Below are 27,790 nucleotides of genomic sequence, written 5' to 3' on the forward strand. Positions count from 1 at the left end.
CATGTGGTGTCATGGTAGCTTCTACCAAATACCAATGGTGCCTTCTCCATGGATTATCATCACAGTTGGAAATCTGCACAAGGTTCTTCTTTGTAGATCAAAGGTGTTTTTCATTTGGGAATGAAATAATGAATAACCTGTAATGTGAACTCTAACTCGGATTTAAAAATAAAATGGCACTTAATATTCTGGCTTTACTCTCAGGCCTTGCAGGAGCACGGTGGCATGAGAGGTTGGAACGCTGGGCAGGAGGTTTGCAAGCCCACCTTCGAGACCCAGGAGCTGCTGTGGGGCAGGGTTAAGTTCCCGTCTTTCACTCCAGCTCTTGCTGAGGACATGAAAGAAACCCCCCAGGTGGGCATCCTGAGAGCAATGGTGATGTTACTGGCTAATCCTTTCAACTTTAGTGCTTAGTGCTTCTGACATGAGTGCAGCAGTCTGTGCTGACCCGGGACAAGGCACGAAGGCAACATAGCCAGCTGATAGTTCAAACTCCCCTTTATTGCTCCAACTGTCCCACAAACACTCCCACATTTATGGCAAGTCCTGGAACAAAATGCTCACACACACAGAGCACACTCTGGCTGCAAGTAGTCCAGCAAACCGCTATTAGCACAACGGTTTCAAAGCAAGAAGTCCAGCAAGGCAAGGAACAAAGCAATAAATCCACGAAGCAAGGAATAAGGCAATGAGTCCACGAAGCAAGGAAGAAGGCAAGAAGTCCTGAAAACTCCAGATGTTGGCAATGGCACACAAAACCCCATGAATTCAGCATTTGTTCCTGACAAACACCCCTCCCCACAGCATCTCCTTAAGTCTCAGTCTCGAGGTGTGCCTTGTGAAGAGGGGTAGGGCACTCTCATTGGGTTGGCCTGCACTGTTCCTGCCTCCTCTCCACTCTCCGTGCTCGGGGATCAGGAGGAGGCGGTCCTTGCTCATGGCCTGAGCTCCGTTGCTTCTCATTTCTACTGCCTGCCCTCTCTTGGTCTTCCTGCCCCTGTTCCTTCCTGCTCGCAAGCCGTCCCAATCCTGAGGGGCCCGGGATTGCCTCATCCTGCTCCACCCAGATTCCTCCAAAGCCAATGAGGCCGTCCCCTCAGCTTCCGTCGGCCCCAGCTCCAACTCGTCCATCTCTGCGGATTCAGGCTCTGATGGAGGCATGACAGTGTCTCAGGCCTGGGGTTAATATATTAATATATTATTGTATTTTGGGAAGAACTTTTTTTTTGGTACTTTTTAAGATCATTTCATTTTGGACTGTCTGTGTGATCTTATGTCTTATCTGTTTCTATGGATGTTTTGATTTTGTACATCACTCAGACTCCACTGCAGATGAGAGACTATCACAATTTCTTATGAATGAATGAATGAACGAACGAATAAATGGTTAAATAAAAGAATGAATAAATGATACCTTATAGACCATATGGTAGATGACATACTTCCACATCTGCATGAAATACAATAAAGAACTAGCAATTGCCTTCTTGCCAGCTTTGTTTAGTCTGTCTTGAGTTTGCTGTTTGGAGTAGTCAGAAGTGTAGGACTTTACGTCAGTAAAACTCATGGGTGGAAAAACAGTTCCTGTTTGAAGAGAGAGAACATTTCAGGAGTGGAAATCATAGTGAGTTGATAGACCACAGAAGCTAAGCATTAGAAAGTATGTTAATGCATTTGAAAGCTCTGAGTCAGTGATAGAGGGTATTGATAAACCGGATTGCTACAGAGATGTTTTTCCAATAAATATTAGAGAAAGGCTGCTGTTGTTATCATTGCTGCAATTGCTATAAACAATTTAGAGGGGATTAGCCCATTAGTACTTATGTACTATGGCCACTCCCTGCTTGCGCTGTTGTGTCACTGGCCAAATATTTTAGATACTCTCAGTTCCTCCACCCCCATGACAAAATAGCATGTGAATTTTCAGTACGTTAGCCAATCCCAGGGAACTGTTGATTGAAGCGTATGATTGTTTCTTTATTGACAGAAGAGCCATGAACATTGTCCTTTACCTCATTTGAAGCACACGGCAGTATTTGCTATCAGGATGATGGTAGACTTCAAGCGTTTCCTTTAATCGGACATCTGGAAAGCAGCAGCCCACCAAAGGTGGTGCCCCATGTTCATTAGGAGAGGTTGCAGGATTGATGAGTTGAGATTATCTGATTAACAGTGAACAGAATCAAGATGGCCCCCAATAACCATTTAAAAAATGAACTCTTCGGGATGATATTGCTGCAGACAGGACAGAAAAGATAGATCTGGACATCTCAGCCTGGGGTGGGGCTGCTGGGGGTTCGCAGGGGTTTGGGAGATCCTCTAGCTAAGATTCTGTGCAGTTTGGAGAACCCCCAAATCCCACTCCTGGCTGGCCCCACCCACCCCTCCCCTCCCAGGAGTCCCCACACGGCCCATTTTGGATGCAGGTAAGTGCAGGGCATGCACACGAAAGGTCTGGGAGGCCAAAAAATGGACCTCCTGGAAGCTTGGGAAGGCTAGAAACTGACCCATTTCCGGCTTCCAGAGAGCCTCCAGACGCCCAGGAGGCCATTTTTGGTGCAGGAAGCCAACTAGGCCACACACACCATGGCCATGGCCACTCAGCAACCGGGAAGAGAACTCGTTGCTAAAATTTTTGACGCCCACCCCTGATCTCAGCCCTCCTCATAAAACTGTCACCCCACGATCAACTCTTTAGGAAGTAACCTTGATTTGGAGTCTTCTCCTTGATAACATCTCAGGAATATCATTTTTGAACTACAGGTTGTCCTTGACTTACATTTAGTTCATTTAGTGACCATTCAAAGTTACAATGGCACTGAAAAAAGTGACTCGTGACCATTTTTCACAGTTATGACCTTTCCAGCATCCCCATGATCATGTGATCAAAATTCAGATGCTTGGCAACTGGTTTATATTTATGACCATTGCTGTGTCCCGAGGTTTCCCGTTTGCAACCTTCTGACAAAGTCCACGAGGAAGCCAGATCCACTTTACAACCGGGTTACGAACTTGTCAACTGCTGTGATTCACTTAACAACTGAGGAAAAAGGTCATAAAATTGGGCAACATTCACTTAACAAATGTCTCACTTAACAATTTTGGGCTCAATTGTGGTTGCAAGTCAAGGACTACCTCTATTTGGACAGCGTCTCTCATTCGATTCCTGCCATCTCATTTCTGAAAGAGCGTAACTATAAAAAAAAATGGGGATTGTGTGATACTCCTGAACAGACGAGATCTCCTTGATCTTTAAAGCCATTTTCCTTATTTACTGAACTCCTTGTCTATAGGTAATCCTTGACTTATAACCATTTGTTTAGCAACCAATCAACATTACAACAGCACTGGAAAAAAAGTGACTTACAGTTGATCCTCACACTTACAACTATCGCATTACCCCTGTGTTCTTGTGATCAAAATTGGGACGCTTGGCAACTGGCATGCATTTTTGATAGTTGCAGTATCCAGGGGTCATGGGATCGCCCTGCGTGACCTTCCCAGCTAGTCTCCAAGGAGCAAAATCAATGGGGCAGCTGGGCTCACTTAACGACCATGTAATTCCTTTAACAACTGCAGTGATTTGCTGAACAGCCATGGCAAAAGAGATCATACAGTCAGGGACAACTCAATGCTCTACTATTTCGCCATGGAAATTCTGGTTTCAGAATTTTTATTTTATTTATTTATTTATTTATATTTATTTAGTTTAGTTTGTCAAGCATGTATGAGAAAACAAGTATGAACATAACATAAAAACATGTAAGTATAAACGGATATATATATATATGTGTGTGTGTATAGATAGATAGATAGATAGATAGATAGATAGATAGATAGATAGATAGATATACTTAAGTTTTCTGGGTACTTACATGTATGGTATTCAGCTTTGTTCGGGTATTTTCCCACATCATTGTAGTTGTGCTTTTAAAGTTGTAGCAACGTTTCGGCAGAATCTCATCTGCCATCATCAGGCTTCAAGAAGCACAACTACAATGATGTGGGAAAATACCTGAACAAAGCTGAATACCATACATACATACATACGTACGTACGTATGTACGTACATACATGTATATGTATATGTATCTAGACGACGTTTCGATGAAGTCTCATTCATCATCTTCAGACTTGTGTCTTCAGCTTTGTGCTTCTCGGAGTAATGTGAGCTTGCAGCTGCTTCTTCCTTTTAACTGCTAGCAGGGTTGTGACTTGATTGGGTGGGGGCTTGGCTGTATTCTGATTGGCTGGGGGGTTCTCATTGGTTGGGGGTTTGGCTGTGTTCTGATTGGTAGGGGGTTGGCGGTGTTTTGATTGGCTGGGGGTGTGTTCTGTTCAGGTGGGGGCTTGGTTGTGCTCAGGTTAGTCTTAATTGCTGGGGGATTTGAGCTGGTGAGCTGTGATCCTGTTGTTTGGCTTCTCGTTTGTGGTTGTGCCACATCTTCATGGTGGGTGTCAGTTCACTTCATGTATGGGTCGGAGGGGTTTGAAGCGGGTAGTGATGCAGCTGTGGTACGGCTTCTGGACCGTGGTCGTGTCTCAGCTTCTTTGTGGGTGTGAGTCTGCTTCGTACGTGGAAGTGTGGTGGTAGCATCTTGTGTGGCCCTCGTGGGTGTGGGTCTGGTGTCATTCTTCATGTTAGGTACTTGTTTGTTAATGAGGGCGGGTTTCCAAATGGCTGGTAGGCGGGAGGTGTCATCTCGTTTATTTATGCTGTGTGGGCGTTTTTCTATCTCTATGGCTGCTCTGATTATTGCTGCTGTTGAAATGTTCGGTTTTGGCGATAGTTCTGGTAGGTTTCATCTGGGTGCCTGGTTGGGGTGTATTTGAGCTGGATGAAACCTAGCTTCCTAATAAATGATAGCCGTCCATTTACTCGGAGTCAAGCTGCACTAAAAGCCTCCAATACAGGAACACAATGTTGCCAGCCAATCAAGACAAAAAAAAGCCACAAACAGACAGAAGATTTTAGAAACACCAATCAGGCAGAACACAGCAAACTCCAAGACCAATAAACACAGACCAAGACTCCCAACCAATCAGGATGAAGAAAAAACCATTCTGGCACAGCAGTAGGCGAGCACCAAATTTAAAACTGAAACAGCTGTGAAAGTCTGACTCACAGACGAACACAATACAGAAGCCTGATGATGGCAGATGAGATTCTCCCAAAATGTTGCCTCAACTTTAAAAGCACAACTATAATGACGTGGGAAAATACCTGAACAAAACTGAATACCATACATGTAAGTACCCGAAAACGTAAGAAAATATATATATATATATATATATATATATATATATATATATATATATATATATATATATATATATATATATGCATGTCTTGGCATGTTCGGGTCTTTTCCCATGTAAGATTGAGAGTATCTTGGCAGTGTTTCGGCGAGGTCCCACTTGCCATTCTCAGGCTGCTGCTTTTGGTCTTTTCTTTCGGGAAAAGACCCAAACATGCCAAGACCTGCATACCTGTACCTGTGAAAATCTACGAATATATATATATATATATATATATATATATATATATATATATATATATATATATATATATATATATATATATATATATGTTTTCTGAGGTTCTCATGGGTATTTATATGTAGATCTTTGGTTGTTGGGTTTTCTCCGCGTAAGATTCGAAGTATCTAGGCAACGTTTCGATGAAGTCTCATTCATCATCTTCAGGCTTCTGTCTCCAGCTCTGTGCTTCTCAGAGTAATGGAGATTGCAGCTGCTTCCTCCTTTAACTGCCAGTGGGGTGGAACTTGATTGGGTGGGGGCTTGGCTGTGTTCTGATTGGGTGGGGGTGTTCTCATTGGTAGGGGTTTGGCTGTGTTCTGATTGGTTGGGGGTTAGCCGTGTTCTGATTGGTTGGAGGCGTGTTCTGTTCAGGAGGGGCTTGGTTGTGCTCAGGTTAGTTTTAGTTGCTGGGGATTTGAGCTGGAGAGTTGTGATCTTGCTGTTTGGCTTCTAATTCGTGGTCCTGCTGCATCTTCATAGTGGGTGTCAGTTTGCTTCATGTATGGCTCAGAGGGTTTTGAAGTGGGTAGTGATGCAGCTGCAGTGCAGCTTCTGGTCCATGGTCGTTTCTCATTTTCTGAATGGGTGGGAGTCTGTTTTCTACATGGAAGTGTGGTGGTGGCATCTTGTGTGGCTCTCATGGGTGTGGGTCCAGTGTCCTTCTTCATGTTAGGTACTCGTCTGTTCATGAGGGCGGGTTTCCAAATGGCTGGAAGGCGGGAGGTGTCATCTCGTTTGTTCATGCTGTGTGGGCGTTTTTCTATCTCTATGGCTTCTCTGATTATTCTGCTGTTGAAGTGTTCGGTTTTGGCGATAGTTCTGGTATTTTTAAAATCAATTTCATGTCCTGTGGCTTTGAGGTGTTGGACCAGGGAAGAGGTCGTTTCTTCTTTTTGATTGAGTTCTTATGTTCTTCAATGCGTGCACTTATTCTTCTGTTAGTTTGTCCAATGTATGTGTTAGGGCAGGCAGTGCAGGGATTTCGTATACTCCTTGGTTTTCTAATTCGATTTTGTCTTTGGGGTTTCTTAGGATGGTGGATATTTTTTTGTTTGTGCAGAATGCTGTTTTGATGTTGTGTTTTTGGAGGATCTTGCTAATTTTGTCTGTAGTGCCTTTTATATATGGGAGGAGGGCTTTTCCGTTTTCTTGTTCTCTGTCTTGGATTTTGGTAGGGGCTTCTTTTTGGATTAGGTGGGTAATCTTCTTTCTTTGGAATCCATTGGCTGTAAGTACGTTGGTGAGAGTGTGTAGTTCGGTTTTTTGGTGTTGTTCATCGGCTAAGCATTTTGTTCTGGAGATGAGTATATAAAAGGCACTACAGACAAAATTAGCAAGATCCTCCAAAAACACAACATCAAAACAGCATTCTGCACAAACAAAAATATCCACCATCCTAAGAAACCCCAAAGACAAAATCGAATTAGAAAACCAAGGAGTATACGAAATCCCCTGCACATATATGTATATGTATATGTATGTGTATGTATATGTATATGTATATGTATATATATGTGTGTATACACACACACACACACACACACACACACACACATATACACATACATAATAAATGAATACGAATAAATGGGAACAGTAGGACAGGGACGGTAGGCACGCTGGTGCGCTTATGCACACCCCCTTACAGACCTCTTAGGAATGGAGTGAGGTCCATGGTGGACAGTTTAAGGTTAAAACTGTAAATCAAGGACTATCTACATCTGACAGTCTTTTAACTCCCCAGCTTCGATCTCTTAAAATTGATAAAGATATTGCGGTACAATATTTCATTCATTCATCTTTAGATTTTTGTCTTTCAAACATTCTTCTCAAGAGACAACTGCAGATTTGTTCTTCCCTCTCCAGCCCCTCCCCACTTCAGTCTTTCACAGCTTTCATTCCTTCTTTGATGGTGCTTGTCAGTTTTTTTCTCATCACAATTTGGCGCAGTAGGACCCGTCACTAAAAGATTCAACAGATTAAGTTAGGTATGGTACCGGTTTGGCTGGTTTTTGAAGTTGGGGGAATCCTTTCCAGAGCACTACTGAGAAGAGAAAGAGAGAGAAAAATATGAAATGGTAATTATGGATCTCCCCTCAACTCTTCTCAGCTGTGTTGGAAAGAAACCTGTTAATTTATCTAGACTCTAAATTAGCTCTTTAGAAGTGAGTCCAGCTATAGTTGAGTCTTTATTTACACCTTCTAATTTAATATATTCAAAGACCACATGTTGGTGGGCAAGACAGAGGCATCTTAGTTCCTCACATAAGTTCCTTATTTTGTGAAGCTTCTTCTCCGGCAATATTGAACTGTTTAACTAGGGCATACAAAACCTTTGCCAGACCAATTTTTGAATACATCTCGTCTGCCTGGAACCCAATCTGTATATTGGACATTAACACAATTGAGTGAGTTCAGAGGTATTTCTCAAGAAAAGTTCTCCACTCACAATAGAATTCCCTATGCCTCCAAATTTTGGGCCTGGACAATCTGGAGCTGTGTTGCCTGCGGTCTGATCTAAGCATAGTTCACAAAATTGTCTGCTACAATGTCTTGCCCATCAACAACTTCTTCAGCTTCAACCACAATAATACACGGGCAAACAACCAGTACAAACTCAAGGTAAACCGCTCCAAACTCAATTGCAGAAAATAGGACTTCAGCAACAGAGCGGTCAATGCCTGGAACGCCCTACCCGACTCTGTTGTTACAGCCTCAACCCCTCACAGCTTCAACCTCAAACTGTCTACTGTGGTTCTCACCCCATTCCTAAGAGGTATGTAAAGGGGGCATGCATAAGCGCACCAGCGTGCCTACCATCCCTATCCTACTGTCCCCATTTATCCCTATTTACTTCCTTTGTTCATGTTTATGTTCACACCTATACTTGTTATCTTGTACATGTTTGACAAACAAACGAATACATAAAGTCTTTTATATTTCAGTTATGAGCGTGTTTTTCCTGTATTAGCCAGCTCAGGTTCTTAGTACAGGCAATCCTTACTACCACATTTGAGCCCAAAATTTCTATTGCTAAGTGAGACAGTTGTTAAGTGAGTTTTGCCCCATTTTACAAACTTCCTTGCCACAGTAGTTAAGTGAACCACTGCAGTTATTAAGTTAGGAACTCAGTTGTTAAGTGAATCTGCCTTCCCCTTTGACTTTGTTTGTCAGAAGGTCACAAAAAGGGGATCATATGACCCTGGGATGCTGCAACTGTCATAAATAGGAGCCGGTTGCCAAGCATCCAAATTTTGATCACGTGACCAAGGATGCACTGGATGTAAGTGTGAAAAATCACAAGTCACTTTTTTCAGTGCCGTTGTTTGTAACTTCACTAAAAGTAACAGTCACTTCTATCTTTGTAACAGACACTAAATGAATGGTTGTAAGACGAGGACTCCTTGTCTGTCTGGGCTTTACCCAACAAGTAGACCTCAAAAACACTGGAGAAATACCAATATAATAAGAGAACACCAAGGTTTTCAGCACTAAACTCATAAGTAGTGGACAAAAAAATCACCTCAGTTACCTAGCACTGAGTCTATTGAGGAGTTATGGAATGTAGACTGTCGGTTGGAAAAGCAACCAGAAACCTGCCTATGTGAGGGGTGGAAGGACCTTTCTTGCTTTGAAAGAGCATATTTGAAAAAGCAGAAGTCAGAAAGGAGCTGAGAATACCCTGGAGCAATTTTTGCAGGTTGTCCTTATTGAAAATTTCTTTTCAGTACAAAATTACTTTTCAATTCAATTACTAATTGAAAAATTAATTTTTTTCCAATAAGGCTAATTAAAAAACAAAGCAATCCTATATATTCAAGCTAATTTGCAAGCATGTTTCTTTTAAATGCTGTTTATAAACTTAGCAAAGGCTGTAAATCTTGCAATTTGGAATGAAGGAATGGATTTGCTTGCCTTACATCTATGTAAGCTAGGCAGTCTTGGCTTGTGGGAGAAAGTAAGGAATAAGTCTACCACAAAGCACTTATCCACTTGACTGTCAAAGTTTAATATTGGAGAGATCGATATAGCAGAACTTTGAGCATTAAAACTATCCATCTATCCAGAGCCATGCACACCCTTGACAAAATAGCATAGAAGAATATCCAGAAGTGAAATTTGAACACCGTAAAAGAACTTTGTGTCTAAGGAAGGTGGCATGTTTTTCAGTCTTAGCAACTTTAATGTATGGACTTCAGCTCCCAGAATTCCCATGGCTGGCTAGGGAATTCTGGGAGTTGGAAGTCCACACCTCTTAAAGTTGCTAAGGTTGAGAACCCTGATGATCTGAATGTATCCACAAATTCACCACAACGTGAGCTCAGCTTGAAGGTGATTCTTAACTTTTTTTAAGGACGGGGTCAATTCTCAAAATGAGTAGTATAAATAAAATTCAAAGGTAATTCAGTAAAACATTTGCCCATCACTACTGAGACCCAGTAAGATTATCACTGCTTCTGTTCCTCAAAGTTTCATGGTGTTGTATTTCTACGCAACTATTCACACATTTGCACTTCAGCTTGTAAAAGAAGTTTAGATATATCTGTTATTTTGCCAGCCTTGTTCTCAAACTTCATATCTCATTGCTCGTCTTTGGCTCCAGTTCATAGCATGTTTGTGTAAGCAGACAAGAGAATGTTTGTTTAAAAGTAACTATATTTTATTTTGGTGTCTTATATACGCCACAGAATATGTTGCTGTGACATATGGAAATTCAAAAGCACCAACTTCCCCTTCCTCCTTCAAATGAAGTAGGATTGGAGCAATGTTTGAGACGACTGCTTGGGAACATTCCTTGTCATATAAGAGATTTAGCGAAAGTGCTTGTCATTAGTTCAGGAATTATTGGCTGCTAGCAGGATATTATTTAAGGGGTATGTGCAAGAGTGTGTGTGTACATAGTCATACCTAAAACAATGCCTATTTCAAATTGGCACTGTGAAGTGTATGTGAAAGCATTCAGGTACGGGCAGGTGAACTTTCCCAATTTCTCCTGGATTAAATTGTAAGAAATGACATCCTGTTGATGTTAGTTAAGAGTGGTTAAAGAAATCTCAATTGACTAATTGCAGGGACGTCTAGTCTAGACTAGACCAGAATGACAGAGTTGGAAGGGACCTTGGAGGTCTTCCAGTCCAACTCCCTGCTTAGGCAGGAAACCCTGGGCCTAGACCATTTCAGACAAATGGTTGTCCAGTTTCTTCTTAAAAACTTCCAGTGTTGGAGCATTCACAACTTCTGGAGATGCAAGTTGTTCCACTGATTAATTGTCCTCACAGGAAATTTCTCCTTAGTTCTAGGTTGCTTCTCTCCTTGATTAGTTTCCACCCATCACTTCTTGTCCTGCCTTCATTCACATGTGCATATTAATAGAATAATAATTCATAGAAATGGGATCTTCACAGATCCCTTCTTTAGGGGGACAGAGATACAGGGAAACTCTTGAGTCCCTGGGTAACCTCTATGATGAAATGATATTTTCTGGTTTATGAACAATACTCCAGGATTTAATGTGTCTGATTCAGGAGCTTAGTAATAGTGAATGAGCAACTAGTCTCCCTTTTGGTTACTGTATGTTGGGACCTGTTGTTGCAACTCCCAAACCACTCATCCTACATGTTGACTGGGAAATTGGGGGAGTAACAGTCACAACCCTTTTGGAGAGTCTAGGAATAAAGAAGGACACATGTTGCAGAAAAGTTATGTGTATTACTGCTCATTTGAATATTGCAGGTTACATCCAAAAGCATTTTAGACTATATTCTCTGGTCTTTCTAGGTCAATGTTTTTCAAACTTGACAACTTTACAAGGTATGGGCTTCAATTCCCAGAATTCCCTAGTTAGTCAGCATGCTGGCTGGGGAATTCTGGAAGTTGAAGTCCATGCATCATAAAGTTTCCAAGTTTGAAAAGTGATGCTCTGGATGAAAATTGGGCAGTACTCTCTCCCATACAATCTCCATGGAACTTATATTAGCCTTCACAGATATTTGCAAATTTTTAAATAGTTCCCCAAATAATAGTATTTTTTTCAGATTGCAAAATATCCCTATTAATTAATAGGATCTGAACTAGCTGGGACTGATTAGGCAAATTATTTTGAAGCTGTGCTGGATAGCTTCACGAAAATTTGGATCCAAAATGTAACTCTGGAAAAGAAAAAAATAAATTCCATTCTTGTAATCATGAAGGGGAAAGGGAAAGTAAATTAATATAGCATATCCTTTATATAAATCTATGGTTAGAGTGCACTTGGAGTTCTAGCTATATTATTCAAGCTATATTATACACTGCTCAAAAAAATAAAGGGAACACTTAAACAACACAATGTAACTCCAAGTCAATCACACTTCTGTGAAATCAAACTGTCCACTTAAGGTAGCAACACTGATTGACAATCAATTTCACATGCTATTGTGCAAATGGAATAGACAATAGGTGGAAAGCATAGGCAGTTAGCAAGACATCCCCAATAAAGGAGTGGTTCTGTAGGAGGTGACCATAGACCACTTCTCAGTTCCTATGCTTTCTGGCTGATGGTTTGGTCACTTTTGAATGCTGATGGTGCTTTCACTCTTGTGGTAGCATGAGACAGAGTCTACAACCCACACAAGTGGCTCAGGTAGTGCAGCTCATCCAGAATGGCACATCAGTGCGAGCTGTGGCAAGAAGGTTTGCCGTGTCTGTCAGTGTAATGTCCAGAGCATGGAGGCGTTACCAGGAGACAGGCCAGTACATCAGGAGATGTGGAGGAGGCTGTAGGAGGGCAACAACCCAGCATCAGGGCCGCTACCTCCACCTTTGTGCAAGGAGGGACAGGAGGAACACTGCCAGAGCCCTGCAAAATGACCTCCAGTGGGCCACAAATGTGCATGTGGCTGCTCAAACGGTCAGAAACAGACTCTATGAGGGTGGTATGAGGGCCCGACATCCCCAGGTGGGGGTTGTGCTTACAGCCCAACACCATGCAGGACGTTTGGCATTTGCCAAAGAACCCCAAGATTGGCAAATTCGCCACTGGCACCCTGTGCTCTTCACAGATGAAAGCAAGTTCACACTGAGCACATGTGACAGATGTGACAGGGTCTGAAGACGCCATGGAGAACATTCTGCTGCCTGCAACATCCTCCAGCACGACCGGTTTGGCAGTGGGTCAGTAATGGTGTGGGGGGTGGCATTTCTTTAAGGGGCCGCACAACCCTCCATGTGCTCGCCAGAGGTAGCCTGACTGCCATTAGGTACCGAGATGAGATCCTCAAACCCCTTGTGAGACTATATGCTGGTGCAGTTGGCTCTGGGTTCCTCCTAATGCACGATAATGCTAGACCTCATGTGGCTGGTGTGTGTCAGCAGGTCCTGCAAGACGAAGGCATTGATGCTATGGACTGGCCCACCCGTTCCCCAGACCTGAATCCAATTGAGCACATCTGGGACATCATGGCTCGCTCCATCCACCAATGCCACGTTGCACCACAGACTGTCCAGAAGTTGGGGGATGCTTTAGTCCAGGTGTGGGAGGAGATCCCTCAGGAGACCATCCACCACCTCATCAGGAGCATGCCCAGGTGTTGTAGAGAGGTCATACAGGCACGTGGAGGCCACACACACTACTGAGCCTCATTTTGACTTGTTTTAAGGACATTACATCAAAGTTGGATCAGCCTATAGTGTTTTTTTCCACTTTAATTTTGAGTGCAACTCCAAATCCAGACCTCCATGGGTTGCTAAATTTGATTTCCATTGCTAATTTTTGTGTGATTTTGTTGTCAGCACATTCAACTATGTAATGAACAAAGTATTTAATAAGAATATTTCATTCATTCAGATCTAGGATGTCTTATTTTTGTGTTCCCTTTATTTTTTTTGAGCAGTGTATATTGTTCTATATTGAGAACCATTTTGGCCTAATAGTAAAGGTGTTGGTCATTACTACTGGAAACTGGGCAACTAGGAGACTGTGAGTTTTAGTTCCTCCCTTGGCATGAAATCTGGCTGGGTGACCTTTGACCAATCATTAGGAGACTATGAGTTCTAGTCCCAACTTGAGCATGAAACAATTTATGATATCAATATCGCAAGCATAGAATTAAATAATTTTAGTTTTTGAAATTGAGTAGATAGCTAGATTACATCTAAGTATTTATTGGACAATAAAGAATTTGGTCTGGAGTTAGTTACTTTATATTGAAATTGATGTATACACCTGATATATTGTTAATAAAAGGGGAAAAATATAAACTAAACTAATTTAACAAGAATTAAAATACCCAACAATAATTTTGCAGAAGAAAGAAAAAGGATTATGGGTTTCCAACCCTTCCCCTTTTGTACATCTGTTCATTTGCCATATTGTATAAATTTAAGTCACCTTAGAAACTAGAGTGTAAATGCTTGTATTTGCCATGTTGTATAATATATTGTATGTATGGAGACTATTCTTGCTTAAATTTGATTAAACTTCTATTAGATATATATTAGTTTTGCCATTGCTACATATTCCTTAAGTTTTAAGTTTCCTATAAGATATTATTGGAATTGTATCTTTCTTCCAATATTAAGCAAAATTTATTCTTCTGTTGTAAACATATATCTCATTAGATTATGATAATTTTTTTCTGAGATTATTATGCCTAGTAAAATGATTTGTAGTTTCATTTCAAACTTAAATTGATTTTTACATGTCCCCCATATGTGATAAAATAAATGTTCTTTCTGATTCACGACATTTCCAACGTTTATTATTATGCGATTTGTCTGTGGTAAATATTACTGATGGCATTGTATACTATCTGTAGAGCATTTTGTACTGGTTTTCCTTTAACTTGGCATACATTTTATAGATTTAGTCCATAATTCTTCCTATGGTTGTTCCGTTAATGACTTGGAAGACATCAGATTTTACTGACAAAATGGTTGTCTCTAGCATGAGAACCACTGGTTTCATTCCATAGATTGCTCATCAAACCTCAAAGGAGATATTGTTGAACTGAAAAAAAAAAGTGTGGGCAATTATAACAATGAGTAGTCTGGAACTGAGAATAAAAGACTGTAGTGATTGTGGAATGAAACCAAGTAAGAGGAAATATGATAGATAGAAGCATATAAAAACTGAACAAGATGTAGAAAGCGTGGATGGTGAAAAGTTTTTCATATCAATATTCAGTGTTTGAACTCAGTTCATCCCTTGAAACTACAAGGGAGATTCAGAACTAACCAAAAGAAGGAAGTATAGTTAAGTGTTCCTCAAGCTAGTTATCTTCTTAAAACAGTATTTCTCAATCTTGGCCACTTGAAAGGTGTGGACTTCAACTCCCAGAATTCTGCAGCGAGCATAGGAGTTGGGAACTGAAGTTCTCATATCTTCAAACAACCATGGCTGAGAAACACTATCCACTATCCTGATGTATAGGTCAATTTCCAGAATTGCTTACCTATTCTGTCTATTATTGAGAATTATGAGAGTTGAAATTCAAACATCTGGAAGTTAGTAAGAGTGGGAACTACTGGTCTAGTTATACAGGTAGCCCTCGAATTATGATCACAATTGAGCCCCAAATTTATGTTGCTAAGGGGGACATTTGTTAAGTGTGTTGTGGCCCATTTTACAACTTTTCTTGCCACATTTGTTGATTGAATCCCTGCAGTTGTTAAATTGGTAACATGGCTGTTAAATGAATCTGGCTTCCCCATTGACTTTGCTTGTCAGAAGTTCTCAAAAGGGGATCACATCACCCCAAAACACTGTGACCGCCATAAGTGTGAGTCAGTTATCAAGCATCTGAATATAAAACACATGACCACGGGGGTGCTACAACAGAGGTGGTATTCAGCAGGTTCTGATCAGTTCTGGAGAACCGGTAGCAGAAATTTTAAATAGTTCAGAGAACCGGCAAATCCCACCTCTGACTGGCCTCACCCTCATCTCTTCTCTGCCTCCCGAGTCCCAGCTGATCGGCTGGGTCTTCTTTGGTTGCCCTGCACAGGAGAATGGAGCTGGAAGGCAGGTTAGTGGGGTGGGGAGGGAATCAGGATTTTGCAGTAATCTTCCTGCAGGAGTGGGGAGGGAATGGAGATTTTATACTATCCTTCCCTTGCCATGCCCACAGAACCAGTAGTAAAAAAATTTGTATCCCACCACTGTGCTGCAACGATCAGAAGTGTGAAAAACGGTCATAAGTCACTATTTTCAGTGCTGTTGTAACTTTGAATGGTCACTAAATAAACTGTTGTAATTCAAAGAGTGCCTGTACTGAGGAATTTGTTGCCTTCAGAGTTGGCCACGGCCTTTATTTTAGGTAGCTTTAAAAGCAGACTGGATGCATTTTAATATTGTGCAGAATTCAAAATTTCAGTCCATTGGTTTAATTTAAAAAAAATAATATTTAACATTTCTATTGAATTAGCATGCCTAGTTTCAATATCACAATTTCTCAGAATGCTTCATTTCTGATGGCATTTCTTCCGTTCTCTTTGACTCTTCTGGAAGCTTTCAAAATGTGTACATGGTGCAATGTTATGATAGTATTTTGTGACAGATTTTTTTTTTACCACGTTCATTTCAAAATTCCCTTTTTGAATCAAAGCAAGTCATTAATTAAGTGCGTTAATCCAAGTTTAATGAGAATTGTTGTGTAATAATTTCCATATTTCTCGCAGTTCCGGAATTTAATGTCATTGGGACAAAGTAAATAATCTGGGAATTTTAGAAAATCACTACCCTTTTTTTTCTGATGTGCTCAGAGAACTAATATTCCTTTGGGAAAAACTGGGTTAAATCTAGGTCTCCTTTTATTTTATGTGTTTTTCTTTCCCAGATAAAACAAGATAAATCAGAAGTTGTCCCAGATTTAAGACACCTAGTCATGGAGAGATTCAGAAACCTGGAAAGCAAGAACTGTAATGCTGATTTACAAAGAAATGAGAAAGTTGTCCTATTTAAGGAGCAGATACAGCAAATGAAGGCTCAGGGTAAGTGTGGCTTTATTGCTAAGCTTATCATGTTGTGCATGGTCTCAGTGCCTCTGTTACCTTTGTCTCTTACTACGAACTTGTGATATTCATTCATGCATTAAGAAAATATATATAGCCACCAAACTCACAGTGACTCCAGGCAGCTTATGAGAAATAAGATTCCAAATAAAAAACCTAGCAACACCACTCAAACAAGCGACTTGGTTGGGTTTATGCCACCCTTGGGTCTCTAGGCCCACTGACAGAACTATGGTCTTAAGGGTCTCTTGAAAGTATTAAGATGGGGACCAATCTGATTCCCGCAGGGTTGATGTTCCACAGGGAGAAAGCCATCAAGGAGAAGGTCCTACTTCCTGTTTTGCACTAGGTGTACTCCCATTGGGTGGGGGTGGGGGACCCTGACTCCTTACTCTGGTGAGTTGGGTAGATGTAAATGAGAAAAAAAACGGCCCTTAAAATAACCTGGTCCCAAGTCATGTAAGGTTTTTAAAAAGGAAACCAGCACCTCAATTTGGAGCTGGAAGCAAATCTGCAAGAGAAGTGACAAATGTGCAGATCTAGATTTGCACAAAACCATGCAGGGCATCACATTTTGAATTAATTAAAGTTTCTGGGTATTTTTCAAGGGCAGCCCATGCTCATTGCAGTAGTCAGAGGTAGAGAAACCACTGCTGTGCATCTAAAACAGAGGTGTCAAATTCCTGGCCCACGGGCCGGGTGCCTCACGTGCTGGCCACGCCACACCCAGTTTAGCGAAGGGGAAGAATGTCGCGATACGTCACATGATGCTGCTGTGACGACGTGAGTTTGACACCCCCGATCTAAAACAAGTAGTACATACATTTTTGCTCAGCCCTCCTATCCCAAATTACCTCTTGGCTTTTGAAGAGGAAGAAAGGAAAAACAGTAGTCCTTGTGGTTGCTGATGTTGTGAAGAAAAAGTACATAGGTTTTTTGTGATCTTTCTGCTCCATTTTAACAACTGGCCTTTTGAATTTCTCCATCAAATGGGTGAATGATGATTTCTCTGGATTCTTTCTTGGAAAGGGGAAAAAAAACTCTTCTAATAATTTCTCAAGGACAGGATTCTTCCCTATTAGTGACCAACTCAAAAAAGAGCATGACATTAAATTTAAGGCTCCAGGGACTTGCAAAAAGCCTTATGTAGCAACCGCAAAAGGACTTCATGCCCAAAGACACACAAAGAGCCTTCTTGTTAGTAAATGAGTGTGAGCACACAATACTCCATGAGATTTTCACTAAAATTCTCTTCTCCTTTGAAAAAATTTGGAGAGCAAATTCTCTGTTGTCAAACTGAACGGAAGCCAGGACGATTCCTGTTATACCTCTGTTTCCAATTAATATGTACACTTAAACAGATTCAACATTTTCCTTTTAATTTACTAGCAAATTGTTTTAAACACAAAAGAGGACAATGGGAGGGAGGAGGATGCTGTGATTTTCATTCCTTTTACTGGGCTCCAAGGAAGGTGTCCCAGTAGTAAAAAAAAAAAGATTTTTCTTTAGTCTCATGGTACTGGCTTTATTTATATAACCATGTAAGGAAAATCTTGCTTCATATCCTTTTTTAATATTTGAAAGTGAGCTTTTTTTAAAAAAAAATTATACGTCTATTACATTCTCTTTTTGATATGATCTCTCTAAACTGATTAGGTAAGCTGTTTTTGTTTTGTCACTCTTAACAAAATTGCTCCAATTTCACAATCCAGGCTGTGTTGCAACTCTAAAGAGACCTTTGCTATAATCATGGAACTGTATTGTTAGAAAATGCTTACGGTGTCTGTTCCCAGGTTTATAGCTTGTGTATATAAGCCCTGCAACACCGCAGCATATTAAAATTCCTATGGCTCAATTCAGTCATTTTGGGGCTGCTGTGGGAAAACTGGGATCCTTGGACAGCTTGTTTTCCAAATTTCTTCCAGGTATTCACAGACACAATGCTATTGGGAATAACACAGCTTGCATTTCCAGTTTGAAGAAGGCAAGAAAAAAAACCCAGAAGGCCTATCTATGAAATTAGTTCATATCCAATTGATTTTGAAAAGATTAATATGCATTGAATTTTGGTGTTCCACAAGCACTTTTTAAACTGGTATGGGAGCCACTTCTTTCAGAGCCTTAAGCTAATTCTTAGCTTATTGTGACCTATCAAAGCTTGGGATGATGAGGCAATAATTTGTCTGAAGGAAGTGTCTGGAAACTGCTTCTCTATACCAGGGGTGTCATTGAGGGCCGCATCAGCATTGTGTTTGACCCTGGAGGGCTGGGGTGGGCATGGCCAGGGTGACTGTGGCCAGCTCAATGTCACTCATATCAGGGGCACCTGTGGTGGCCTGAGCACTTGGCCATCATGAATGGGCTCCTGAGCTCTGTTTCAGCTGCAACGGCCTCTTGCAACCCTCTGCCAGTGAAAATGGAACTCGTGAGAGCTGCACGTGGCCCTCCCGAGCCCCATTTTGGCTGCCAGAGGCACCGTGGGTCGGTCCTTTGCTGTTTCCAGGGCGATCCCATGGGCGAAATCTAAGCACTTCATGAGCTGGATCCAGCCCCGGGCCTTAAGTTTGACACCCCTCCTCTAGAGCATGTTTTCATAAGGTAGATAAATCATTGTGAATAGGTAACCTTAGGTAGGCTGATGTGGAAAATCTTTTGAAGATTTTTGGAGTAAGGCATCTAAGTTCTTCAGGCACTGGGATACTGTGGATTTCAAAGGAAAATCAAAGGGCTAAGTTTCTCTTGAGTCAATTCCTTTTGATGACATAGACAAGAATACAGAAGAGTTTACTGTTGCTGTTTTTCAAATGCTGAGATTCTCAGTACGACTGTCTTATTTACTGGTTTCCCCCTTCTCAACATTAGTGCCTGATACTGCTTAGCATTCTGAGATCAGCCAAGAAAGGGCTGCCTCCAGCTTGGTATAATGATTGTATTAAAATACTTTGTTGGGAGAGGAAATGAGCAATTATAAATTATAGACTAGATTTCTGTTCTCAGCAAAGAAAGAAAGAGCTCTTGACAATATACTTCCTTAGCAAGAAAAGTCTGTGCAAAATCTGCAGGTAAGAATGCTGATGCAATGCGCTAAAGCAGAGGTCCTCAATATCTGGGCCACAGCCCACTATCAGGGCGTGGCCCATTTACAGCCAGGCTGCGCAAGTGGCAGGCAAACATGCAGCTCCCCTGCATGAGTAGTGGCCATGTGTGCTTGCATGCAGGGGTGGGTTTCTACTGGTTCTGTCCACCTCTGTAGAACCGGTAGCTCTGAAGAGCAGCAGACATAGAACCAATTCTATGTCTGCGGATGTTTTTGCCCACCCGCCTGCCCGGGCTCTTACCAGACCTTTATTTCCTGCGTTTTCAACTTCAGCTGCCGTGTGAGGCACAGCTGCAGTTAAAAACACAGGAAAAAAGTGCTTTTTCAAAGGCTGCTTCTTGGCATGCAGCGCTGCTCAGCTGTCCAGGCACCAGGCTGATGACGATTTACAGGCTGCGCGTGCAGCGTGCAGGGAAGCACATTGTAAATCACTGAACCTCGTAAATCACTGAACCAGTAGTTAATCCTGTCGGATCCCACCCCTGCTTGCGTGCGAAACTCCAGTTCCATGGATGTGCACACTTGCACAAGGAGCTTCATTGTGCAAATGGAGCTGCGCATGCGCCTGGCAGTCACACAGAATCATTCTGCTTTCCTTCCCCATCAGTCCACCAATCTGGAAATGTTGGGACTGCTGTCCTATTATATCTTCAGCAAAGGAGAACTCACCTGCTCTCAAAGCTTTGTCCCCCCATCGTATAGAATATACTGTTAGGATATTGTGACATGCATAATACCCGAGAGTGAGCCGCTGTGGGCTACACAGTGAGGGACATAATCTTTGCTTTGTAATGAAAAGGTGGGCAGAACATTTGAAATGTCAGTGTCTCATTCTATAAAAGAGAATCCTGGGAAATTAGTTCTTTGATGGGGAGGGCCACAGAACTCCTAACATCATTTTCAAGTTAAGTTCTCAATTAATTTGGGGTTTCTACACAACCCTGGTCCTTAACTAACGTGCAAGACCTCCATCAATTCCTTATTGATGAATAACCTGAACTTCGCTGAAATGCATGAATAACTCTAGTGAGTATTTTAGGAGTTGTGTAGGCTGCTCTGGAACACAATGCCCTGAAATTCGAATTTTACTCAGGCAGTTTGATCTTTTATGTCTCCTTTTATACATGAGGTCCATTAATCCTGGTACAACATTGGGAACGTGAGATAGTTTAGGAATAATTTCATTCTCTTTTACTGCAGCCTTCTGCAACCGTTCAGATGCAATGGACTTAATCTATAGTAAGATGGGAATTCTAGGCCTAAACCAAGTTTATCTTTTGAAAAAGAAGCTGGTGTTGGCTAGGAAACAGATCATTTGCTGGTACTATATTAGCTTGGCAGTCTTTATTTTCGCACAACCACAAAGGTTATGCTGCTAAGGAATGCAAAACAATAACCATGCAATTGTAATGGAATGCTTCTGCCTTAGCTTCAGGGGGAATACATACCAACATGCATATAGGTAATTAACACACACACACACAGACATCTAACTCTTAAAACTGTCAAATATTTGCTCAAAAGATCCAACTTATGGCAACAGCTGTTGTTAAATACTTGTGGAGGAAGAGATAGGGTGGGAAAATCGGAAGGTGAGCATCTTCTTCAAGTGGAGCTTGATGACTTCATGGACATATTGTTGAAGAATTCTTGAGCGCAATGCAAAAAACGGTTAGCCACTGCCTTCTTTAAGAAATTTTTTAAAACTTCCCATTCTAGTATAGAGCCTTGATATTTCTTAGTGGTCTCCTGTCCAAGGCATGAGTTTGCTTAGCTCCCTCCATTACCCAGAAGAGATCTGCAACTTGCTGCTGTCAGCTGCTGAGATAAGTATTAGAAAAGAGTATTTAAATTCATTATTGAGTCACCTGAATAGACCAGCAAAACTGGTGATCATGATGATAACAAATAAAATTGTCATTCATTCTAAGAAGTCTTAATCTATAAATCAAGCAGTGCTTAATCTTTTAATTATTAACAGATTGATTAAATCAGCATCAATCCGCAAATAACTAAAACAATGGCTTTGAAGGGAGAAGCCCACACAACGTTTGTAGGAAGCACTTGTACTTGTCAGCCAGCCACAGTCTTATAAAATGCACATAGCTTTGACTTTGGGACTTGAGGATCACACTTGATTTCATTAGAAAAATACTGTTCATTGTTAAATAGATGATTATGAATTGTGTATAGTTAATAGGTTATTACAGGTTAGATTAAACTTAAGTTAAGAATACTATATATGAATTGTTTTTCATATACTAATATTACCACTTTAAAGGTTGTTATATAATTGCTATTATTTGTTTAAACCTAGAAGTTGTTGTATTTTATTATTGTTTCTGGACTGGAAAAAGTCAAAGGTCATCTTTTGTAATAATTTGTTTGATGTACTTTTTGGTCACTTTTTAACTTTAGCATTTTATTTCCTTCTGTTTTTTCCTTTTACGATAGTTTCTGAATGGTCCTTGGGGCTCTCTCCGAGTTTGGTTATTTTTTTTGCATATGTTTCATTATGAAACTCAGTAATATCATTGGTGCTAGTAAGGAGTAGGGTTTGTTTTCTGTTTAATATTCTAGTGGCTTGTCCTGTCATTGTCGGTGCGGATGGTCTTGATGGTTTCTTGGTACAGGTAGGTAGTCCTCAACCTATGATCACAATTGAGCCCAAAATTTATGTTGCTAAGTGAGAAATGTGTTAAGTGAGTTTTGCCCCATCTTACGACTTTTTTTGCCACATTTATTGAGCGAATCACTGCAGTTGTTAAGTTAGTTACATGGTTGTTCAGTGAATCTGGCTTCCCCATTGACTTTGCTTGTCAGGAGGTTGTAAAAGGGAATCACATGACCCTGGGACACTGCAACTGTCATAAATGTGAGTCCTTGGTGGAGCCTCTGAATGTAAATCATTGCATTTCAAATGACCATGGGGATGCTGCAATGGTCATTAGTGTGAAAAATGGTCATGTCACTTTTCTCAGTGCTGTTGTAACTTTGAACAGTCACTAAGTGAACTGTTGTAAGTCGAGGACTGCCTGTATAGCTGTTGACAGTTAGCTCTTTTGACGGTTCCTTGATTGGGGTATTATTTATTTTTTGATTGCTGGTCTAATGTTAATCTTAGTGTTAATTTCTACTCACCTGAGTGTTGATTGCTGGTGGGGAGGTGTTTTGGTCTGTTTGTTTCCTTTTTAGCTTGTTGATTGTCTCTCTTGCACAGTATGTAGATATTGTTTATGTCTATGTACCTGTTGATGGCTAATTTGTCAGACTGCCAGGCATCCAGGAATTCTTTAGTGCCGTGGTGGCGAACCTATGGCGAGCGTGCCGGAAGTGGCATGCAGAGCCATTACTGGCGGCAGATGAGTACTCACCCAGAAAAGGCCTACTGAACATGCATGCGCACCGCCTGCCTGACCGCTGATTGTTGGGTATCTGGCCCACATGTGTGGGGGCACGGCAGTGCACAGGACACACTTGTGCATGCTCAGAAGCACATGGCGCATCTGGGAGGGTACACATGCACAGGAGGCATGGGGGGCCCCGCGCGCATTGCCTTCTAGGTGATGGCACATGAGCACGAGCAGGCAAAGGCGGGCGCAGTTATCGGCACGGGAGCCCAAAAAGCTTAGCTACCACTGCTCTAGTGTTGTTGTTTTTTTATCTTGGAGGATCACAATTTTCCAGGTGAAAACAACGAAAAGTTGGAGAGCACCAAGGACCAAATATTCTCCTCCCCTTTATTGTTCTTTTTAAATTTTAATATTTTTTTTTAAAAAAAATAAATATATTAAGCTTGGAATTTGAGGCCAGTAGACCACTACTCACTTTTATGGCCAGCCAAAATGTATGGCTTCCTTGATTTTATTTCTAATCTGTGCCGAGAAGTTTGAGTCCCCCACACCATTCTGCAGATGACAAGAGAGGTGGAACTCACCCCCATTGTATTAAATGTTACTTTCTCATCATTAGAAAAGTTTGTTGATTCTCTATGAATCTCCAAGATTCAATGCAGCCCCAGGGCTACCTGTACTGTAATTCCCGGATCAATTATGTAATAAATTAAGCACCACGGGTACTCCTCAATTTATGACCACAATTGAGCCCAACATTTCTGTTGCTAAGTGGGACATTCGTTAAATGAGTTTTGCCCCATTTTAGGACCTTTCTTGCCAGGATTGTTAAGTGAATCTTTGCAGTTGTTACATTAGTAACACAATTGTTAAGTGAATCTGTCTTTTCCATTGACTTTGCTTGCCAGAACGTGGCAAAAGGGGATCACATGACCCAAGTATATTGTGACCATCATCAATATGAATCAGTTGTCAAGCATCTGAATTTTGATTACGTGATCATGGGGATGCCATAACAGTCATAAGTGTGAAAATGGTCATAAACCACTTTTTTCAGTGCCATTGTAACTTTGTACAGTCACTGTGATGACCCGGGGTGTGGCACGAAGGCAACACAGTCAGATAATCAGTAGGAATCCCTTTATTAGCTCCAACTTTGCCCCCAATGTCCTGGTTACCTTCTGGCTGGAGAAAAAACTCCCAGGAACAGCCTTTGGGCTGCAGAGAATCAAGTCCAAAATGGGGTCAACAAAAACTATAACTATAAGTCCAATCAAGGCAAGATGAGGTAATTAGTCTGGCAGGGAAAGAAAAGGAATTCCATACGTGAAGGCATGGCAATAACTCAACATTGTTGGGAAGATGCCAGGAACACAGATAACCAAAGTGAACACAAGATAAACTCACATTTGCTCCCAGCAGCTGCCACACTCAGCTTGCATCTCTTTTAAACTTTCATTCCCAGCTGAGCCTAATGAAGGGAATCAGGACCCTTTCCTTCCCCATAAGCCATGCAACCCACGTTGCTCTCTTTTCTGTCCTCCCTGCATGCCCTAGAGTGGGGTGGGCCTGGGTCTTCCTCAAACTCCCTCTCCCTTGTTCTACCTCTCTCTGGTCTGCCCAGCCGGACTTTGCCCTTCCCCAGTTTCCTCCACAGCCAATGGAGCCACACTCCCACTCCCTGTCAGTTGTTCATCCTCTTCCTTGGATTCAGACTCCAACAGAGGCATGACAGGTCACTAGATGAACTGTTTTAAGTCGAGGACTACCTGCACCTGTGTTTATGCTGATCTACGACTGCGTTGAAGATAGATTTGATATGAGTGGAGATATTGCTGATCATTTGCAAGAAGTGGCTGTGGAAAGATACTCCTGCAAATTCTTATACCGCACCAGATACCATCTTACCAGAAATAGCAGATAGCATCTCAGAAATGGGGCAAAACAGCCAGCCAGCATTCATAGCATCATAGGTGATTCTCAGTGCTCTGTCTTCCTTATCCTGCCCTACCTTAGAGCAAGAAAACATAAGTAGATGCGCACATTTGGCCCTGGAGGCTAAAACATATAAAGAACGGTTGCAGGAATTGGGTATGCCTAATTTAATGAAAAGAAGGACTAGGGGTGACATGATAGCGATATTCTGATATCTCAGGGGCTGCCACAAAGAAGAGGAAGTCAAGCTATGCTACAAAGCACCTGAGGGCAGAACAAGAAGCAAAGGGTGGAAACTAACCAAGGAGAGAAGCAACTTAGAACTAAGGAGAAATTTCCTGACAGTTAGAACAATTAATCAGTGGAACAGCTTACCTCCAGAAGTTGTAAATGCTCCAACACTGGAAGTTTTTAAGAAGAGAATGGACAGTCACTTGTCCGAAATGGTATAGGGCTCCCTGCCTAAGTGGGAGGGGTGTGTGTTGGACTAGAAGATCTCTAAAGTCCCTTCCAACTCTGTTATTCTGTTACTTTTTATAAATTCGGCTGTGCACTTCTCAGTTTTTTCTCACCTAAGAATTAGTCAGAACTTCAGAGAATGTTTTGCAAGACAATATTGCCTTGACCAGCCGACTGACTAATATTCAGACTTGCTTCACTGCTCTCACTCTTCTCCAGAAATTCAACCCAGCAGTATTTTTTTTCTTTTGACCCCACCTCCCGAAATTAGCACTTACTGCTTGCCGAGAGCAGGGGTGCCAACCGTCTGCCCAGCAGGGTTGGGAATTGGTGACTTTATTATCCTTGCAGAGAAGAAAACTGTTGGATCCTTTCAGCGCAGTGCTACAGTTGCCTGGGCTTAGCAATTAAGCAACAGCAGCTGATTTTGATGATGTTCAGCAACATTTTCCCCCTCTTCATCAGATCATTCTGTTCCCATAATTCTTGATTGTATAAGTAATTCACTTGTGCAATTGAGTTGTATTACAAAATCATTACATCTTGTGACCAGGCTTGCTTGCACTCATCAGAAATTTCGTCCATCTTTAGGATTAATAATGTGCATATGAGGAGACTGTTGGATGAATTGCAATTTGTTTCTTTATTCGGTGCTACTTTTAAGAATAATTTCTCTCGGATTTGACTGATGATAAGCCTTCAGTTGTTTTAAGAGTCACAGACTTCTATTTGTGGCAGCAATTTATTTCTTAAGTATTAACAGGTCGTATGATATTCTTACACTGCTATGCATAACCAAGATTCACTGCTTTGTATGTGATTGTTAATACTCTTACAGCCAATTATAAAATGCAACTTGGATTGTAAAACAGCCCTCCTTAAGTAATCTTCTTTCTACATTCCTATTAGACAACCGGTGCTGAGTAGGTTTGATGGGAGTTAGAGTCTTAATATGTCTCCAAGGTGCTGTGATGTATAAGTGCAGATTAGAAGAAACCTGGCTAAAAAGCAGTAACTGTGAAAGGGACATTGGAGTCCTAGTGGGCGGTCAGTTAAATATGAGCCAGCATTGTGTGGCAGCAGCCAAAAAAGCCAATGCAATCCTTGGTTGCGTAAACAGGAGGGATAGATCATGGGAAGTATTAGTACCACTTTATAAAACCTTAGCAAGATCGCATCTGGAATACTGCATCCAGTTTTGGTCACGTTATTATAAAAAAGATGTCGAGACTTTGGAAAGAATGCAGAGAAGAACAGCTAAGATGACTAAGGGCCTGGAGAATAAAACATATGAAAAATGATTGTAGGAATTGGGTACGTCTATGTCTAGTTGAATGAAAAGAAGGACTAGGAGTGACATGAAGGTGTCTTCTAATATTTGAGAGGCTGCCACAAAGAAGAGGGAGTCAAGCTATGCTCCAAAACTCCTGAAGGCAGGACAAGAAGCAATGAATGGAAACTAACCAAGGAGAGATCCAACCTAGATCTAAGGAGAAATTTCCTAACAGAACAATTAATTAGTGGAACAAATTGTTTCCAGAAGTTGTGGGTGTTCCATCACGGGAGGCTTTTAAGAAGAGACTGGATAGCCACTTGTGTGAAATGGTATAGGGTCTCCTGCTTGAGCAGGGGTTGGACTAGAAGACCTCCAAGGTCCCTTCCAACTCTATTATTCTCTATATTTTACTGTGTTGGGGAAAATAGATGTAAACTACTTTAATCAGGACAGGGTTATACTGCTACTAATGTCAGAGAGGAAGTACATAGAATAGTTAGTAGTTCTTTCTCTTGGAAGCTTAAGAGAGATAAAATCCAAAGAAGGGTCTAAATATTGAGACTTTTTAAAATGCCAGCAAATAAATGTTAAAAAAATATTTGAGAGAAAAGTTTTACCAGAGAAGGGATAATTCCTGTTAGAGAGAAAGAGAGAATGAGGCCACCTTATGATTTATTGAAAAATGTCAAATTTCAATGCCTGGTGTCCAAGCGAATAAATTATGCAATAATTTTAATATGTTAGTGTGATCCGTCTAACATCTCGCAACAAAGGTTGAATTCCAAAACATTTTAACTACGAACCACCAAACTTGAATTTAACTTAGTCTATTGTGCTGTGTAAATTTCGCCAGTGACGTTTTCCCTTTTGCCTTGTCCTTGGAGAGGGACTCTTGTTGCTCATTTAACCATAGGCCTTCAAAAACAAAACAAAAACAAAGCCCTCCCCCTCCCAATTAAATATTTTTTGTCCAGTGGGGATAAAAACGAGGAAGGTCAACAGCCTTAGCCAAATCTCCTGGGAATAAGCGCCATCGTTTACCTTAAATCTGCATGGGGATGAAAAGCCTTGGGAGAGAAAAATGTTGACGGCCTTTGACTTTTACAAGTTGTGTCTGGACTCGTAAACAGAGGTTGTGTA

The 27,790-nt window shown here is 41.3% G+C and overlaps 1 protein-coding gene across 2 annotated transcripts in view; it reads left to right on the forward strand.

Annotated features, from left to right (window-relative positions):
• Positions 1-27,790, forward strand: part of NSMCE2 (NSE2 SUMO ligase component of SMC5/6 complex) — a 243,656-nt gene that overhangs the window by 84,057 nt on the left and 131,809 nt on the right. For both annotated transcript variants that reach the window (XM_026703655.2, XM_087931701.1), the window contains one exon: positions 16,356-16,509. In XM_026703655.2, the coding sequence (XP_026559440.1) occupies positions 16,356-16,509 (154 nt within the window). The remainder of the gene's footprint in view (positions 1-16,355; positions 16,510-27,790) is intronic.

This window comes from Pseudonaja textilis, chromosome 3 (genome assembly GCF_049901715.1).
Source record: "Pseudonaja textilis isolate UNSWEBS1 chromosome 3, rPseTex1.2, whole genome shotgun sequence".
In the NCBI taxonomy this organism is placed as follows: domain Eukaryota; kingdom Metazoa; phylum Chordata; class Lepidosauria; order Squamata; family Elapidae; genus Pseudonaja; species Pseudonaja textilis.